The sequence below is a fragment of the Geotrypetes seraphini genome, chromosome 2 (assembly GCF_902459505.1).
Source record: "Geotrypetes seraphini chromosome 2, aGeoSer1.1, whole genome shotgun sequence".
Classification (NCBI taxonomy): domain Eukaryota; kingdom Metazoa; phylum Chordata; class Amphibia; order Gymnophiona; family Dermophiidae; genus Geotrypetes; species Geotrypetes seraphini.
In genome coordinates this window covers 288,519,496-288,536,958 of record NC_047085.1, presented here as the reverse complement: position 1 = coordinate 288,536,958, position 17,463 = coordinate 288,519,496, and the positions used below count along the sequence as shown (strand labels likewise).

Below are 17,463 nucleotides of genomic sequence, written 5' to 3'. Positions count from 1 at the left end.
CACGGGCCTCGGCCCACCCCTGGCAGTAAAAAGTTGTGAGCAGGAGGGGTGCTCAGTCCCTCCTGCTCCTAGTCCAACCACCCCTCGGTCCACCCCTGGTCGGCCCAGGCGGTCGGGCCTGGCCCACCCACCCGGTACTTGTAAAATAGTTGGGAGCAGGAGGGGTGCCCGGTCCCTCCTACTCCTTGGGCAAGGCTCCCCAAATCTTCGGGAGCAGGAGGAAAGCCCTCCTGCTCCTACTCTTCCACTGGCCGCCGCCCAATAGCGGCATTAGGTCCCGCCCTGGCGCATCATCTGTTGCACAGGGAGAGGCCTAAGGCCCTGATTGGCTGAGGCGCCTCAGACTCCTCCCTTTGGAGGGGCCCAGGCACCTCATCCAATCAGAGACTTCCTTAGGGGGTGCGATGCCGGTTCTTGGGGGAGGGGGGGCATTCATGGGTGGGGAGGTGCTCGTTTATCGGGACATGTTCGTTTTGTGAGTTAAGGTTTGCAGGAGTGTTTTGCTCGTCTTGCAAAACACTTGCACACCGCATTACTCGCAAACCGAGGTTCCACTGTATTTTCAATGTTTGGATATTATTTTAGTAGTTTATTTTCTGATGCCTACCCAGACTGAACTGTCCTACCACAGGTGTATGAGAATGCAACAACTACTTTAATTTGGGGAAATCTTTTTTTTATTTTTTTGTGGGGAAAGAGCCTGTACTTTGAATTATCAGAGCGGGAATTATGATTCTGAGGGTTTTGCTTACTAAGCAAATGATCTACACAGGTTCTGGAGTTTCCCTAACGCTGGGCTCCCCATCCATCTCACTCTCCATGAGTCCAACACTTTGTGCCTCCTGCACGCTTTCTCTCTGTCCTTGCCTCTTTTCTCAAGTGGAATCCCTCCTTCCTACCCCCAATCCAACATGCTCTCTCCCCATGCACCATCCCACCCTCCCCCTTCAGTGTGTAGCACCTTTCCTTTCTCTCCCTTTCTGCCAGGTCCAGCAGCAAATCTTCTCCCTTCCTTTTACCTTCCCCCTGTCCAGCAGTAAACCTTATCCTTTCCCTCATCCCCCCCCACCCTGTCCAGCAGTATCACTTCACCTTTCCTGTTCCCCATGTTCAGCAGTACCTCTTCTCTCTTCCCTCCTTCCCTCTCCAGCATACCTCTCCTCTCTCTAGGCTAGCGGCAGCTCACTGTGTGATTTTAACTTAGTCACACAGCTGCCGCTAAAATTAGTTTAGACTTGGTTTTATCAGGCAGCCTCGGGGCTTTTGCTAGGCCGGCCCACCTTGCATTATCGAAGTGGGCCAGCTTAGCAAAGGCCCTGCGGCTGCCTGAAGAAACTGAGTCTAAACTAATGCTAGCGGCAGCTGTGTGACTAAGTTACAATCACACTGAGCTGCCGGTCTGGGAATGGGGAAAAAAGCTTCCGGGACTCCTGTTTCCTCTTTGTCTCCTGATTTTGAGTGTGCTGTGGCATCCAGGGACAGGAAGAGAGGCGCCAGCATCAGCTAACTTGCAACTTCCTGCCTTCTGCTGCTGAGTATTGGCAGCAGAAGGCAGGAAGTTGCAAGTAAGCCGATGTCGGCGCCTCTCTTCCTGCCTAGTATACTGTGGCACACTTAAAATCTCAGAAGGCACAGTAGTGTGCCGCGGCACACAGTTTGTGATACACTGCCTTAGGCTATAAGTGGTATATAAATATTATAAATAAAATAAATAATAAAAATTCTGATGACATCCGGTTGTAAATATTATGATTATACCAGCAAGAATGAGTCTTTAGAAAATGATGATTTAAATCAAGTCTTTCTGACTAGTGATTTAAATCGATTTGCTTTAAATCAAATCCACCCTGTCCCCAAGTGCATCATAGCTCAGAATTAGGGCTGAACACAAACATTTGAGAATAATGAAAGAACTGTATGATACAGAAAATATTTTGTTATACTTGCCTAAAGTATTTAGCAAGGAAATATCAAGAGACACATCTGAATATGGTTTTATTGACATAAAATCCAGAACCGAATTATTACTGTCTCCTAATGATTCTCCCATCTGTACAAAAGAAAAAGAAAAAAAAAATGGTGAATTGTTAATTGCAATGAGTTCTCTTTATGAATATTTTTAAAATATTTAGCTGAAAAGTCATATCATACCAAGATTGCCTAACAGATCAGTCTGGATTTCTACCAACACACTAATATTTTCACATAGGAGTCAATAACCAGATTTTGTTGCTTCACTCCTGCTACAGTAGACTGTCTTTCTTCAGCTTGTGCTAATGCTAGCACCAGGGTTGGCTTTTGGGGCAGGCCAGTGAGACACTGGCTCAGGATGTCAAAGCTGAAAGGCTCTGAAAGTTCACCTTAATGGCTGTCCATTCAAGTAGCGGAAACAGATTCCTTCACTCCACTGATGTGCTGGTGTTAATGGTGGCGCCACATTTGGTTTTAAAAACATGAACCAACATTGCCTATATGGTTCTCACATTAAAACCAACTGTAGTACTGGTGACAGCAGCAGAAGCATAGTTGTGGGGCAAAGGAATCCATGCCTGCTGCTGTGTAAAGGAATAATGGGGGGTGGGGGACTGAAGAGGTTGAAACTATATGCTGCGGGATCTGTGCCTATAAAAGAGATGATTATTGGGGGCATTGGCTGAAAGAGGGTTGAAGCTGTGCGTAGAGGCTATGGCTGGAAAGATGCTGATGTCTTGAGGACTCTATCTGGAAGGAGGATAATGCTGGTGTGTCAAGACTAGAAGTGCATGAATGGAGGCAGGGATAGGAAAAGGGCTGTTGCTTGGGAGCAGGAAAGAAGCACTTCTGGAGTAGAGAAGTAACCTTAATGGTTAGTGCAGTGGACTGAGATCCTTGGGAACTGAGTTCAATTCCCACTGTAGCTCCTTTTGACCCTGCATCACTAGACAACTGAGGGATAAAAGGGTCTCTCAGGAAGACAAGACCATAGTGGAGAGATTAAATTAATTCTTTGCTTCGGTTTTCACTGAGGAAGATGTGAGGGAGATACCGGTGACAGAAATGGTATTCAATTCTGATATAGTGTACTGGAAGACTGGAGGATGGCTAACGTGATGCTTATTAATGTTGCTGTATCTCAAAAAAGATATAGTAGAATTAGAAAAGGTATAGAGAAGAGTGACGAAAATGATAAAGGCATGGGATGACTTCATTATGAGGAAAGGCTAAAGCTGCTAGGGCTCTTCAGCTTGGAGAGGAGATGGCTCAGCAGTGATACAAAAGAGGTCTATAAAATACTGAATGGTGTGAAAAGAGTAGATGTGAATCACTTGTTTACTCTTTCCAAAAATACATGCACTAGGTGGCATGTGATGAAGCTACTAAGTAGTAGATTTAAAATTGACTGGAGAAAATATTCCTTCATACAACATGTAATTAAACTCTGGAATTCATTGCTGGAGAATGTGGTGAAATAAGTTAGCTTAGCAGAGTTTAAAAAAGGTTTGGATAATTTCCTAAATGTGAAGTCAATAGGCTATTATTGAGATGGCTTGGGGGAAATCCACAGCTTATTCCTAGGATAAGCAGCATAAAGTCTAATTTACTACTTAGAATCTAGCTAGGTACTTGGGTCTTTGGTTGGCCACTGTTTGAAACAGGATGGACTTCTGTCTGTCCCAGTATAGCAATTCTTATGTTCTTAATAGTAGTAGTAATAGGAAGCTAATGATGGGAATTAGGACTAAAAGTGGGCTAGGTCTGAAAAGGAGCTGATGGGGGAGGGCAGGGACTGGAAGAATCTTAGAAAAAGACAGGGAGGGCAGATGCCATCAGATATTAATGTCTTATATGACATCAGACTCAGTCTTCGGGTCTCTACCTTCCTTCTTAGCCTGATTCCCTATGCCCCTATTAGATCACTCTGGTCAGCTAATCAGGATCTATTAGTAGTACCTTCTTTCTGTCAAGGTTTTCTAGACAGTTATAGAAATTACTGTTTTAGAGTTACCTCTCCTACTTTGTGGCATGCCCTTTCCCAATATATGCGACTTGAGTGTTACTATAACAATTTTAAATCTTGCACTATGTGGTGGCATCTGTTCACCCTTTAGTTAATTCTGTTAACTGAATCAAACTTTCAGGTATATGGTGGTTTATAAATGAAATTTTATGCTATGTTATATTACTTCTCTTTGGCCTTTCCCATGGATTGATGTTACATCATTCCCTTCCTTTTTCTCCTGGATCATAATCTTTGGCAGGGACCGGTGCTATTTAACTTATTTATAAATGATCTGGAAATTGGAACAATGAGTGAGGTAATTAAATTTGCAGATGACACTAAACTGTTCAAAGCTGTTAAAACGCATGCTGATTGTGAAAAATTGCAGGCGGACCTTAGGAAATTGGAAGACCGGGCGTCCAAATGGCAGATGAAATTCAATGTGGCCAAATGCAAAGTGATGCACACTGGGAAGAATAACCTGAATCACAGTTACCAGATGCTAGGGTCCACCTTTGGGAGTAGTGCCCAAGAAAAGGATCTAGGTATCATCGCAGACAATATGATGAAACCTTCCGCCCAATGTGTGATTGCAGCCAAAAAAGCAAACAGGATGCTAGGAATTATTAAAAAAGGGATGGTTAATAAGACTAAGAATGTTATAACTCCTCTGTATCGCTCCATGGTGCGACTTCATCTGGAATATTGCGTTCAATTCTGGTCTCCTTATCTCAAGAAAGATATAGTGGCGTTAGAAAAGGTTCAGAGGAGAGCGACCAAGATGGTAAAGGGGAAAGACTAAAACGGTTACGGCTCTTCAGCTTGGAAAAGAGACAGCCGAGGGGAGATATGATTGAAGTCTACAAAATCCTGAGTGGATCGATTTTTCACTCCGTCAAAAATTACAAAGACTAGGGGACACTCAATGAAGTTACAGGGAAATTCTTTTAAAACTAATAGGAGGAATTTTTTTTTCACTCAGAGAATAGTTAAGCTCTGGAAAGCGTTGCCAGAGGATGTGGTAAGAGCGAATAGCGTAGCTGGTTTTAAGAAAGGTTTGGACAAGTTCCTGGAGAAAAAGTCCATAGTCTGTTATTGAGAATGACACGGGGGAAGCCCCTGCTTGCCCTGTATTGGTAGCATGGAATATTGCTACACCTTGGGTTTTGGCCAAGTACTAGTGACCTGGATTAGCCACTGTGAGAATGGGCTTCTGGGCTTGATAGACCATTGGTCTGACCCAGTAAGGCTGTTATGTTATACATCAAACTTCCTGTTGTACCCTTTTACCCCTTTTTCCTTCTTCTTGCTACGTATTTTCTCTCTAACTCCTCACTGTCCTCCTGTCTTCTGTACTGCATTATGTTACTTTGTATTCTTTCCTTACCCCCTCCCCATAATTTTGTATATATTGAAAATTTGTGGTATATCAACTTGAACTTGATGGAGGATGGGTAAAACAAGTGAAAACAGAGGAGGACAGTTATTGTGGGCATATGGAAGGGAAGGTGGACAGGAAGGGGCATGGGGATGGATATTGGGGTAAGGAGGAAAAAAGACAGAGTGAATGAATATTTGAGAAATAAATAGATGAGTGGGTACTGGGGAAGGAGAGCAGGTGGCAGGTACTGAGGAGACTGGTTTGCAGGAGACCAAACTGGGTGGGAAGCCAGAATAAGTCAGACTCCAAGACTGGTCAAGTATTGGGTATATAGGGACAGCAAGACGTAGGTGACTGGGTGAGAGGTGTATAAGTAGGGCTTTGAAGACTGAATGCAAACAGATGGTGAGGGAAGACAGTTTAACAATCTAGAGCAGGGATGTCCAACCTTTTGGCTTTCCTGGGCCGCACTGGCCCAAATAAATGTTTCTCGGGCCGCACAAACGTGCAAACACTGCAGCAAGACAGAGGAGGGAGCTGGCAAGACGGTAAACACCCGGGGGCAACAGAGGAAAACACTGCATTGCCCTCGACCGGGGCTGCACAAAATACTTCACGGGGGCGCATGCGGCCCTTGGGCTGCAGGTTGGACACCCCTGATCTAGAGGGTTGGGAAGCAGTTGACATGCACAGAGGCTATGGAGGGACAGCAACAAAAGAAGGAGATTAGTATATGAAGGAGGTCAGAAAAGGTAGAAGGGTATAATGAAAGCCTAGATAGGGAGCAAGGGATAAGAAAGGGACTGGAAGTAGAAAGTGGATGAGTGACATAAGGAGCTGGGATTAGTAAGGGGATGAATGGCAGAATAAGATAAAGTAGGGGCCAGTTACCATAAAGAGTTTTCACTTACTGCATGGTAAATACAAAACTTTATTACATTTTAGTTAAGTGACTTTCCCAGTGTCACAAGTAGCTGCAGTGGGAATTATACCCATTTCCCTAGTATCAAAAGTCTGCTGCACTAACAACTAACTCCCTCAGCACTACTGTACAAGATTGTATATCCAGTTCATGAACTTTGGGTAGGCAACTCATCCAACAAACATGTATTAAAAATATTCACATGCAGACGCATAGAGTACATTCACATATTTATAACTTCCTCAAAGCAGGTATAAATCTGTGTGTGGCCATTTGCACAATATCGAGGTAGGATCTGGATCTGGAAGCCTATTTTATCGAAGCACATAGGCACTTACATTGCCTTTTTAAAATAGTGGGGATTTAGCATTTAGAGGGGAGTTATCAAAGTGGGCTATTATTAAGACAGGTTATTTTACCACAAGTTGTGCTATGTTAGCATTAGGTCTCAGTACATAAAATGAGACCCTGTGCTAAAATAGTATGAGTTGCGGTAAAATAACCCAGGGAGCCCAGGTTGATAACTTCATACCTTAGTGTTCCCTATATTGATTTAACAAACATGTTGATTAGTGTGCATTCAGCACAACTGTACGTAACAAAAGCTCTGGCATATGCAGAACCTCTTGTAAAATACATCTAAGAATGTGCAGGACTGCGCAGGTTCCCACCAAATCTAGCAGAAGCAGTGATTTTACAAAGCTGCAGACGGGGGAATAAGGCATCCTGCTCTTCCCCAAGTGTGCATGGGAGCAACTCTATAAAATTGCTGCTCTCGATAGCATCAATTTCCCACCACAATACAACCAAATCTCAAGACTTCCTCCCCACCTCAATGGTGAACACCTCTGGATCCCAGGTCTGGCTCTTACTAGAATCTTTGAAGGGAGCAAGAGTGTCCCTCCTGCTCTAGCTATGGTAGGTTCATAATGGTTCTCTTCACTTCTAATGTTAATCTTGTGCTACTACTGCTAGGGTTCAAGCTGCTGAATTGTGTATGTGTGTGTGGGGAGGAAGAAGGGGGCAGGTTTAAAAGCCCATGTGATAACCTTTTGGTCTAAATGTGTTTCTCTGAGGCTAAGCAGGCCTTCTGGGTGACATCATCCAATGGAGCTTGGCATGGATGTTTGCTAGTAAAATTTATGCAGAAGTTTCTAGCAACCCTGTACCATGCATGTGCTGGTGCTTTCTTGTCTAATACGCAAGGGCAGGTCACTCAGTCTTCGTTTTTCTGCAGAGTTCTATCACCTTTGATTTTTTACATACACAAATGTGCCTTCCCATTCGGGTTTTCTTGGCTGTTTTTCTTTAATTTTTGGCTTCAAAATTGAGAAGTTTAATTTAACATTAATACTTTTTTCAATGTTGAAGATGACCCCCAGTGGCTTCAAGAGGTGTGTCCAATGTAATTTGATTGATCTCGGTGACAGACCTGCACTCTTGGTGCTTTGGGTGTCTTGGACCAGACTGTGATTAACTTGAGCTTTTTGAAGCATCAGCTCTCCTATTTTTAGCATTAAATGCTTTGTCAGTTTCCTGTGTTCCCTCTTCCTTCCTCCCTTTTATTTTATTTATACATATATTTTTTGATGTTTGTATAATTTAAAAACTTGATGTTTGTATAATTTGACGTTATTTGTATAACATCAAATTGATGGTTGTAAAACTTGATGTTTGAATAATTTGAAGTTTGTAAAACTTTGATTTAAAAACTTTAAAAAGGGTGGAAAAATTGAGATGCTAACATTTTCTTGCCCTTTTCTGATCTATAACAATTTTGATTTGTATTACAATGAAATTTGTTTCCTAAAAGACTTGTTCTGTTTGTATGTTTCAATAAAGACTTCTTGTTAAAATAAATAAATAAATAAAAAAGAAAAGATAGCTGATTTACAATGGCTTCCGTTTGTTTAGGGATAAAATTTAAAATTGTGCTATTAGTATATAAGGCACTACATCAAGTTCTGTCTTCTGTGCTGGCTAGTTCAATAGTACTTTATTTGCCGCCTTCTTCTTTGTGCTCGCAGTCTAAGCAGCTGTTAGAAATTCCTTCATTACGACAGTTAAACAAAGTCTCAATCTGTACATGGGTATTCTATGTGGTAGGGTCCTCAACTATGGAGTGCTGTTCCAAATCAATTTGTTTGTTTTGTTTATTTATCTCCCACCCTTATCCAGAGCACTTTACACATTTACATACAAAATAAGACATGACATTTAACGTACAAATCACACCAAAAACCACACTATAAAACAAATTACACACTTACATACAAAAATCAAATTACATATGATACACTTTGCATCAACGACGATCAGTGCAAGGCCAGCCGAAGGGAGACTGTAGGAGCTGTGCCTAGTCCTGAGCATATGGTAGAACAGTCCTGAGCACATGGCAGAACAGTGAGCGGAGCAGAGAGTGTGCTAGCAGGAAGGAGCGGCGAGAGGAGCAGAGAAGGCGGTGTTAGAAGGGGAAGAGGCGAGAGCTAACTCCGCCCACCCCCGATGTCACCAGCCAAACTCCCCCCATAAAAGGGGATGAGCCAACGGCGCACAGCCATTCGGCGAGCGGCAAAGGCACTCACCTTAGCGAGAGCACCTTTGCGAAGAGCCTAATCTTTACCCTATTCTTTAAACTTTATTCTAAACTTTCACCCTAACCCACAGGCAGACACTCTCTCAAATAACCTAATCTTTCAAACTCTCTCTCTGATCTTTCAATCTCTCACTCTGACTCACAGACAGATATTTCTTCTAACTCTCTAACTTACTCACTATCAGGCAGACCTCAGCTACAACTTGGTTATGGCAGGGAGAACAAGAAGTGCCATGTCTGCAATCAAGACCAACTGTCTGGTAACTGGGGGTCCCAGGGGGTGACCACGGTATGTGTGCAGAAGGATGAGGACCCAGGACTGTGGACAGAGGTCTCTGTGCAGACTGAGATCATCCCCCTCCCCCCCTCTTCTCCACAGTCTCTACACAGACAGAGGAGGTCGACCAGCTAGACGGAGACATCATGCAGGAACTTAGGAGTCTCAGGGAGGAGGTGAAACGCCTGAGAAGTATCCGAGAGGATGAGGCCTACATTGACGAAGTCGTCCAGGAGCTGTCCCAAATCACCGAGCTGGCCCAAGACATGTCCTCCCTCGAGACACCCAAATCACCAGCTTTAAAACCAACAATTGGGGTAGAGGAGATGGCTGGAGATGCTGACTCCTGGCAGCTGGTGACCTCCTCCACGGGCAAACACCGGCGATCCCACACCCCTCTTTCAATCTCTTCACCCTCTTCTTCTTTTTCGCACCAACAGGGCAACTTTACATCCACCCCACAACTCACCCTGAGGAACAGATTCCAGATCCTACAGGTAGAAGATGTCGACAAGGAGCAGGAGGATGCCGACAAGGAGCAGGAGGTAGTCCAGCGCACGGCTCCAACTCCGGGGACAACTGATTAGCTCCCCCCAAAGAAGCGTAGAGTAATAGTCATTGGGGACTCTATGCTGAGGGGCACCGAGGGACCAATCTACAGACCGGATATGCAGTCAAGTGAGGTTTGCTGTCTGCCTGGAGCCAGGGTCCGAGATGTTGCTATGAGGAAAATGGTGGGGAGGAAGCTCAGAAACATCTTTAGGATGGAGACTGTAGGAAGCGCCTGGACCCTATTCAGGGACACCCTGCAGGAAGCACAAAGAATGTACGTCCCCAGTTTCAGGAAAAGCTGCAAGAACAAGTGGTCAAAGGACCCGGTTTGGATGTCAACAGAAGTAAAGAGGACAATAAATGACAAAAAAGTATCCTTCCGGAGATGGAAAAAGGACCCAACGGAGGAAAATCACCAGGCGCACAGGAAATGCCAAAAGGAATGCCACCGAGAGGTTAGAAAAGCAAAAGGGAAATACGAAGAGGGGCTGGCCAGGGAGGCGAAAAACTTCAAGGCATTCTTCAGTTACGTTAAGGGGAAGCGACCAGCGAGAGAGGAGGTGGGGCCGTTGGACGATGGGGATAGGAAGGGAGTGATTAAGGAGGATAAAGAGGTAGCTGAGAGGTTGAACACGTTCTTCTCATTGGTTTTCACGAGAGAAGATACATCTAATATACCGGACTCAGAGGAGCTCATGAGTGGGGAACAGGCTGAAAAATTGGAGCACATAGAGGTAAGTAAGGAGGATGTCCTCAAACAGATAGACAGGTTAAAATGCGGCAAATCACCGGGCCCAGACGGGATCCACCCAAGGGTTCTGAAGGAACTAAGACAAGAAATAGCGGGCACAATCCAACATGTTTGCAACCTATCCTTGAAAACTGGAGAGGTACCAGAGGACTGGAAATTGGCGAATGTCACACCCATCTTCAAGAAGGGATCGAGGGGTGACCCCGGGAACTACAGGCCGGTGAGCCTGACTTCAATAATAGGGAAAATGGTGGAAGCTATGATCAAGGACGGCATTTGCGAGCACATCGAGAGAAATGGCCTACTGAAAACAAGCCAGCACGGATTCTGTAAGGGAAGGTCATGCCTAACGAACCTTCTGTACTTCTTTGAGGGAATAAGCAGTTGGGTGGACAATGGGGAACCCATAGACATCATTTACCTCGATTTTCAAAAGGCTTTTGACAAGGTGCCACATGAAAGGCTGCTTAGGAAGCTGTGGAACCACGGGGTGGGAGGGGATGTGCACAGATGGATCAAGCACTGGTTGTCGGGTAGACTGCAGAGGGTCGGAGTAAAGGGCCAATATTCTGACTGGCGGGGAGTCACGAGCGGTATGCCACAGGGATCGGTGCTGGGGCCGTTACTCTTCAACATATTCATCAATGACCTAGAAAAGGAGGCAAAGTGCGAGGTTATAAAATTTGCAGACAATACCAAACTGTGCGGCAGAGTTAGGTCCAGGGAGGAGTGTGAGGACCTGCAAAGGGACCTGGACAAGCTGGAAGACTGGGCAAACAAATGGCAAATGCGCTTTAACGTGGAAAAATGTAAGGTCATGCATATAGGGAAAAAGAATCCGTTGTTCAACTACAAATTGGGGGGGGCATTGTTGGGAGACAGCGGTCTTGAGAGGGACTTGGGTGTGCTGGTGGATGCATCACTGAAGCCATCTGCACAGTGCGCAGCAGCCTCGAAAAAAGCCAACAGGATGCTGGGCATCATAAAGAGGGGCATAACAACCAGGACGCGGGATGTCATCATGCCATTGTATCGAGCGATGGTGCGTCCACATCTGGAATACTGCGTTCAATATTGGTCGCCGTACCTCAAGAAGGACATGGCGGTACTTGAGAGAGTCCAAAGGAGAGCAACCAAACTGGTAAGAGGGCTGGAACACTGCCCATATGCCGAGAGGTTGGATAGGCTGGGGCTCTTCTCTCTGGAAAAAAGGAGGCTCAGGGGAGATATGATAGAGACCTTCAAGATCATGAGGGGCATGGAGAGGGTGGATAGGGACAGATTCTTCAGACTGAAGGGGACAACAGGTACGAGGGGGCATTCAGAGAAACTGAAGGGAGATAGGTTCAAAACAAATGCAAGGGAGTTTTTTTTCACCCAAAGGGTCGTGGACACTTGGAATGCGCTACCGGAGGAAGTGATCAGGCAGAGTACGGTACAAGGATTCAAACAGGGATTGGACGGATTCCTGAGGGATAAAGGGATCGTGGGATACTGAGAGAGGTGCTGGGATGTAACACAGGTATAGAAAGCTAACCAGGTAATAAGTATAGAAACCCAACCAGGTCGTGCATGTGCAAGACCGGAGGGTTAGGACTTCGATGGGAAGCTAGGACTTAAATGGGAAACCAGGGTGGCAAGGGGACCCCTTCTGGAGATTCAGACAGGTTGTGACCTGTTTGGGCCGCCGCGGGAGCGGACTGCTGGGCAGGATGGACCTATGGTCTGACCCGGCGGAGGCACTGCTTATGTTCTTATGTTCTTATGTCACCGTCTGTCTTGATAGGCTTCTCAAGCCCCAAGATCACTTCACCATGGTCCTCATTCACATTGGCACAAACAACACTGCTAAGAACACCCCGGAGAACATAACTAGAAACTTTGGAGCCCTGGGTGAGAGGCTGAAGCAGACAGGAGCGCAGATGGTCATCTACTCGATCATCCCAGTTAGAGGCACAGGAAGTGCCAGGGATGAGCGTATACTGAGGACTAACGAGTGGCTTCAAGGATGGTGCCAGGAAATGAACTTCGGATTCCTGAACCATGGAGAGGCGTTGCAAGGACTTCAGGGACCAGACGGACTCCATCTGACCAACAGGGGTAAGCACGTCTTTGGACACCGACTAGCCCGCCTGCTTCGTAGGGCTTTAAACTAGGTAAGTCGGGGGAGGGTACCCACTCAGATACAAGGGCAGTAAGGAACGATCCTGACGAGGTGAGTCGAAACTCCGATTCTAAGTCCAAAGTAAGTGTCCCCATTGCAAACAATTCTCTAGGAGTCACACTACCCCAGGTGGGAAACTCCCCACAGGGACTTAGCAATCATGGGGTATGAAGGGCTATGTATGTTAATGCACACAGTTTAGGCAATAAGATTCTAGAATTAGAGACCGAAATAATGAATGCCGACCTTGACGTGGTGGCAATATCCGAAACTTGGTTCACAGACTCTCATGGGTGGGATATGGCTATACCGGGATACAACTTATTTCGTCAGGACAGAGAGGGAAAGTCAGGGGGAGGGGTGGCACTATACATTAAAGAAGAAATCAAAACTACCAGAATCACAGATGTCAAGTATACTGGGGAATCCCTCTGGGTGAACCTGGCCAGAGGCTGGGAAAAATGCCTGTATCTTGGTGTAGTATATAGACCGCCAAGACAACTGGAAGACAAAGACTCCGAATTAATTGAAGACATAGAGAATATCACTCTACGGGGAGACGCTGTTCTGCTAGGGGACTTCAACATGCCTGACGCAGATTGGAATTCATACTCAGCAACAACCAGCGGCAGTAGGAGACTGTTAACATCCATAAAGGGAGCACGACTCAAACAAATGGTATTGGAACCCACTAGGGCCCAGGTGATCCTGGACCTGGTACTCACCAACGGGGATAGTGTCTCGAAGGTCTCGGTAGGAGATACACTAGCTTCCAGTGACCACAACATGGTGTGGTTCTATCTCAGGAAAGGTTTCCCTAGATTAAACACGAAAACAAAAGTACTCAACTTCTGAGGCACTGACTTCGAACGCTTGGGAGATTTCGTCCACCGGACACTGTAGAACCAAGCTACGACCGATGATGTGGAAGCTATGTGGTCATCCCTGAAATCTACCATACATGAAGCGACAAGCCTCTACATTAAATCAGTACACAAACGGCGGAGAAACAACAAACCCCAATGATACTCCGCAGAAATCTCACACCTCGTCAAGGAGAAGAAAAAAGCATTTATTTCCTACAAACGAACGGAGACTAGGGAAGCTAAACTAGAACATAGGGCGAGGTCTGCAGCGGTCAAAACGGCAGTCAGAGAGGCCAAACTTCGAGTGGAAGAGACTCTGGCAAAGAACATGAAGAAAGGGGACCCGTTCTACACCACTCAGGAACGATCATATCTCCCCTCAGCCATCTCTTTTCCAAGCTGAAAAGCCCTAACCTCTTTAGCCTTTCCTGGTTTTAGGGGAGGGGTGTCAAGCAAGACAGCTTCAGGCTTGATATCCTGTGGCGGGATATCCTTTCCTTCTCTACTCCCCCCAGTCTGAAACCCCCACTTTGGCATTCTTACTCTGTCACGACCTGCCTTCTCTATGACACTACTTCCTGTTTCTGGTTGAGCGGGCCGCAACTTAGGAAGAGCACTGAGGCCGTAGGCAGCACTTGAGAATCACTTCTGCGCTGATGATCCCCTTGAATTTAAAAAATGAGGGAGGGGAAAAGGGAAAAACATCCTGCCTGAAGGGGTCCCCTAGAGAGTCCCTGCTTGATCCCTCCTAATGCTCCTGATTTTAAACAGACGTGCTGGATGGGAGGGCATTTAGTGGACTCAGGGTGGTGGGGAGGAGGGGGAAGGGAGAGATGCTAGATGGGAGGGCAGTTGGAAAAAGAAAGGGAGAGATGGTGGATGGGAGGGAGAGATATAAGATAGAAGGGCATTTGGTGGGTGGGAAAATCAGGGAAGGGGCAGGGAGTAGAAGAATTGGGGGCACCCCTCTAATTTCTGCCCTGGGCTCCAGCAGATCTAATACCAGCCCTGCCTACGAGTCCTGCTCCCTCTGACCCGCCTTCCATTGCTTCAAGTACAAAATTAGTTTCTAATTCCCATGGGGACAGGGAAGTACCTAGTGTACCTAAATGTAGTTCACCTACTACTGAGAAAGATGCCAGCTAAAAACAAAAAATATATTCATAATATCTATGTTTTGGTCCTTAATTAACACATGTTTAGGAATATAAAAGCCATGTTTTGGCACTTAATTGGCACGTCTTTATGCGCAAGCTTATAGAAATTGCCCTTCAGATGCCTCAAAAAATTATGTTTTAAAGAAATTGGAATCAGAGTTATTGGTTGAATGTTTAGGATCAATAAAAAAAAAAAAAAAAGAGTAAACAACTATGTGTATGTTGTGGCCAGGTGCTGGCCCTTGGCATGTGCCTAGCAAGGTTGACCCGACCCGGTCACTGATTCTGGACCAAGCGGTTTGTCCAATAATAAAGTTGGTGGAACAGGCTGCTTGAAAGATACAGGGACTCAAAATGAATAACCAAAAGCAGTTTACTCACTCACTCTTTTGCAAAAATGCTCAAAATGTTCATCAAAAGTGTTTCAATGCAAAACAAAAATACAGGATCTTCTCCTTTAGCAGACTTGTGCATTTATCTTCAAAAACAGTTCATAGCAAAACATATGAGACTCTAAATTTCTCTTTGGAACAGTGAAATATTTCTTTCACAAGAATAGTTTATAGTCTTGACTACCACAAGTCCTGGCCAGACCTAGGCCTTATGCTTTAGCTCTGCCACCTTGCTTTTAGGCACACTGGCACATACTTTAGCACACAAGCCCTGCTGACTCGCACAATTTCAACCGCACATTGAAGCACTGCACTGGTTTAAAACCAGCTTATGGGATCGTTCCAGCTTTTGACCTGCTATGGATCCCAGCCAAAGATATTTTATTCTCCTATAAGATCTTCTCCACAGTGAGTAACTTCAATTTAGTCTGTTTGCCTATTGCCAAGCAGTTTCAGACTTGCTGGCACAACCCCTGCTTATTTGATTGCAAATGCTTTCTTCATTAACATGCCTGTATTCAGACTTGAAAATATATGTTATGATTTAGTAAATTTTTGAACTTTATTTTGAACTTTTCACTCATTCATGTTTATTTTATAATATTTTTGGTTGTATTTTCATATGGAAAGTGCTTACTGTAAAATCCCTACAATTTTTAAACAACCAATGGTTTTTGACGGTTAGAGTGAGGGCAGGATTTCATTTGGCTCAGACTGGAGAACGCTTACTGCAGTCACAGTTCACTTCCGGGGCCGAGTCTTTTTTATGAAAACAGCTGATGTATCGGCTGAACTTTGGGTCAGCAATGCTGAGCTGAAACTCCGTGAGTGTCAGCTGGTCTTAAAATATGAATATGAGAAGGGTATCGCGTTTCCTGTCACCCTGGAGATGGCAATAGGGTAGGTGAGATACAACGGAGTCCTGGTCTATAATAAGCTTTGAGGCGTACTGGTTGCTTGCTGCCCTTCATGCTGGTGACACGGATGCTGGTTGTCGCGCTCTTGGTTTAACTACTGGAGTGTTTTTTTGCATTGAGGTAGCCTGCAGCCGGCTGTAGAAGAGAAACTTGGAGATCGTCATTAAAGTGGATATTTACCTTAAGCAGATGGAATTTATGCAGGGAGAATAAAAGGGCCTGAATAGTCAGAGCTCTCGCTGAGAGTTGATAAAGATTAGCTGTAGAATAATATGTCATAAGAAATTGCAGGGCTACAGCGTTTAAAAAGGCAACTTGCTGATTAGCAGTAAGATTTCTTAAGACAGGAAGTCCAGCTTCTTGTGCAAAAGAGCACAGCACATTCTTCTCATAAAGACTAATGTCTGAGAACAGTCAGTGCGCACAGCAGAGGAAGAATCTAAGAACATAAGAACATAACATAAGAACATACTACTCGAAAGGGTCCAGAGAAGAGAGACTAAAATGGTTAAGGGGATGGAGGAGTTGCCGTACATTGAGAGACTGGAGAAGCTGGGCCTCTTCTCCCTTGAAAAGAGGAGACTGCGAGGGGACATGATCAACACATTCAAAATACTGAAGGGAATAGACTTAGAAGAGAAAGACAGGTAGGTAGGGAAAACGAGAGGACACTCTCTAAAGTTGAAAAGGGATAGATTCCGTACAAACGTAAGGAAATTCTTCTTCACCCAGAGAGTAGTAGAAAACTGGAACGCTCTTCCGGAGTCTGTTATAGGGGAAAACACCCTCCAGGGTTTCAAGACAAAGTTGGACAAGTTCATACTAAACTGGTGAGACTGGACTCATTTGGAGCACTGGCCTTGACCTTGGGGCCACCGTGTGAGCGGACTGCTGGGCAGGATGGACCACTGGTCTGGCCCAGCAGCGGCAATTCTTATGTTCTCATGCAGGTAGCATATTGAATGTCTGTATAGATACCCTTTTAGGGATGGTGTCTTTTAACTGTTTTCCAGATTGGGTTCCGTTTGTTATAGCTTCAGTCGAGGCTTTTTTAATTAATATTTATATCTGTTGGGAGTGGAATGAATATTTATTGTTCTTTATCAATTTGGATATTACAATATTTTTGTAGTCTTTTAAAGATATAAATTATTCGTTCTAATAACCTCTTTAATTCATATGTATTTGTGAAATTAATTCAGCTTATATTTCTTATTAATTTGATTCTGTGGAATAATGAAATGAAATTAGACGTATGAATTTAATGGAATGTGGTGGGTATTTTTATGGGTTCAGTTATGATTTGATATTTGAATTGAGGTATATTTTTGTACTTATATAACCGTAATAGTATCTAGTAATTAACTAGTAATGAATTAACTCTGCGGTTCCTGATGCATTAAATTGAACATGGGAAATTGATTGTTTAGTATTGGGTACATAGAGGATTAATTTTTGGAAAGAATTAGGGAGCATGGGGAGTGGGAGGGGTTGGGTGTCATCTGAGGG

General features: G+C 44.7%; 1 protein-coding gene across 6 annotated transcripts in view; it reads right to left on the bottom strand.

Moving 5' to 3' along the window:
• BRD9 (bromodomain containing 9) overlaps positions 1-17,463 on the bottom strand; it is a 209,007-nt gene that overhangs the window by 12,794 nt on the left and 178,750 nt on the right. For all 6 annotated transcript variants that reach the window (XM_033929788.1, XM_033929790.1, XM_033929791.1 and 3 more), the window contains exon 15: positions 1,948-2,050. In XM_033929788.1, coding sequence (XP_033785679.1) covers positions 1,948-2,050 — 103 coding nt within the window. The remainder of the gene's footprint in view (positions 1-1,947; positions 2,051-17,463) is intronic.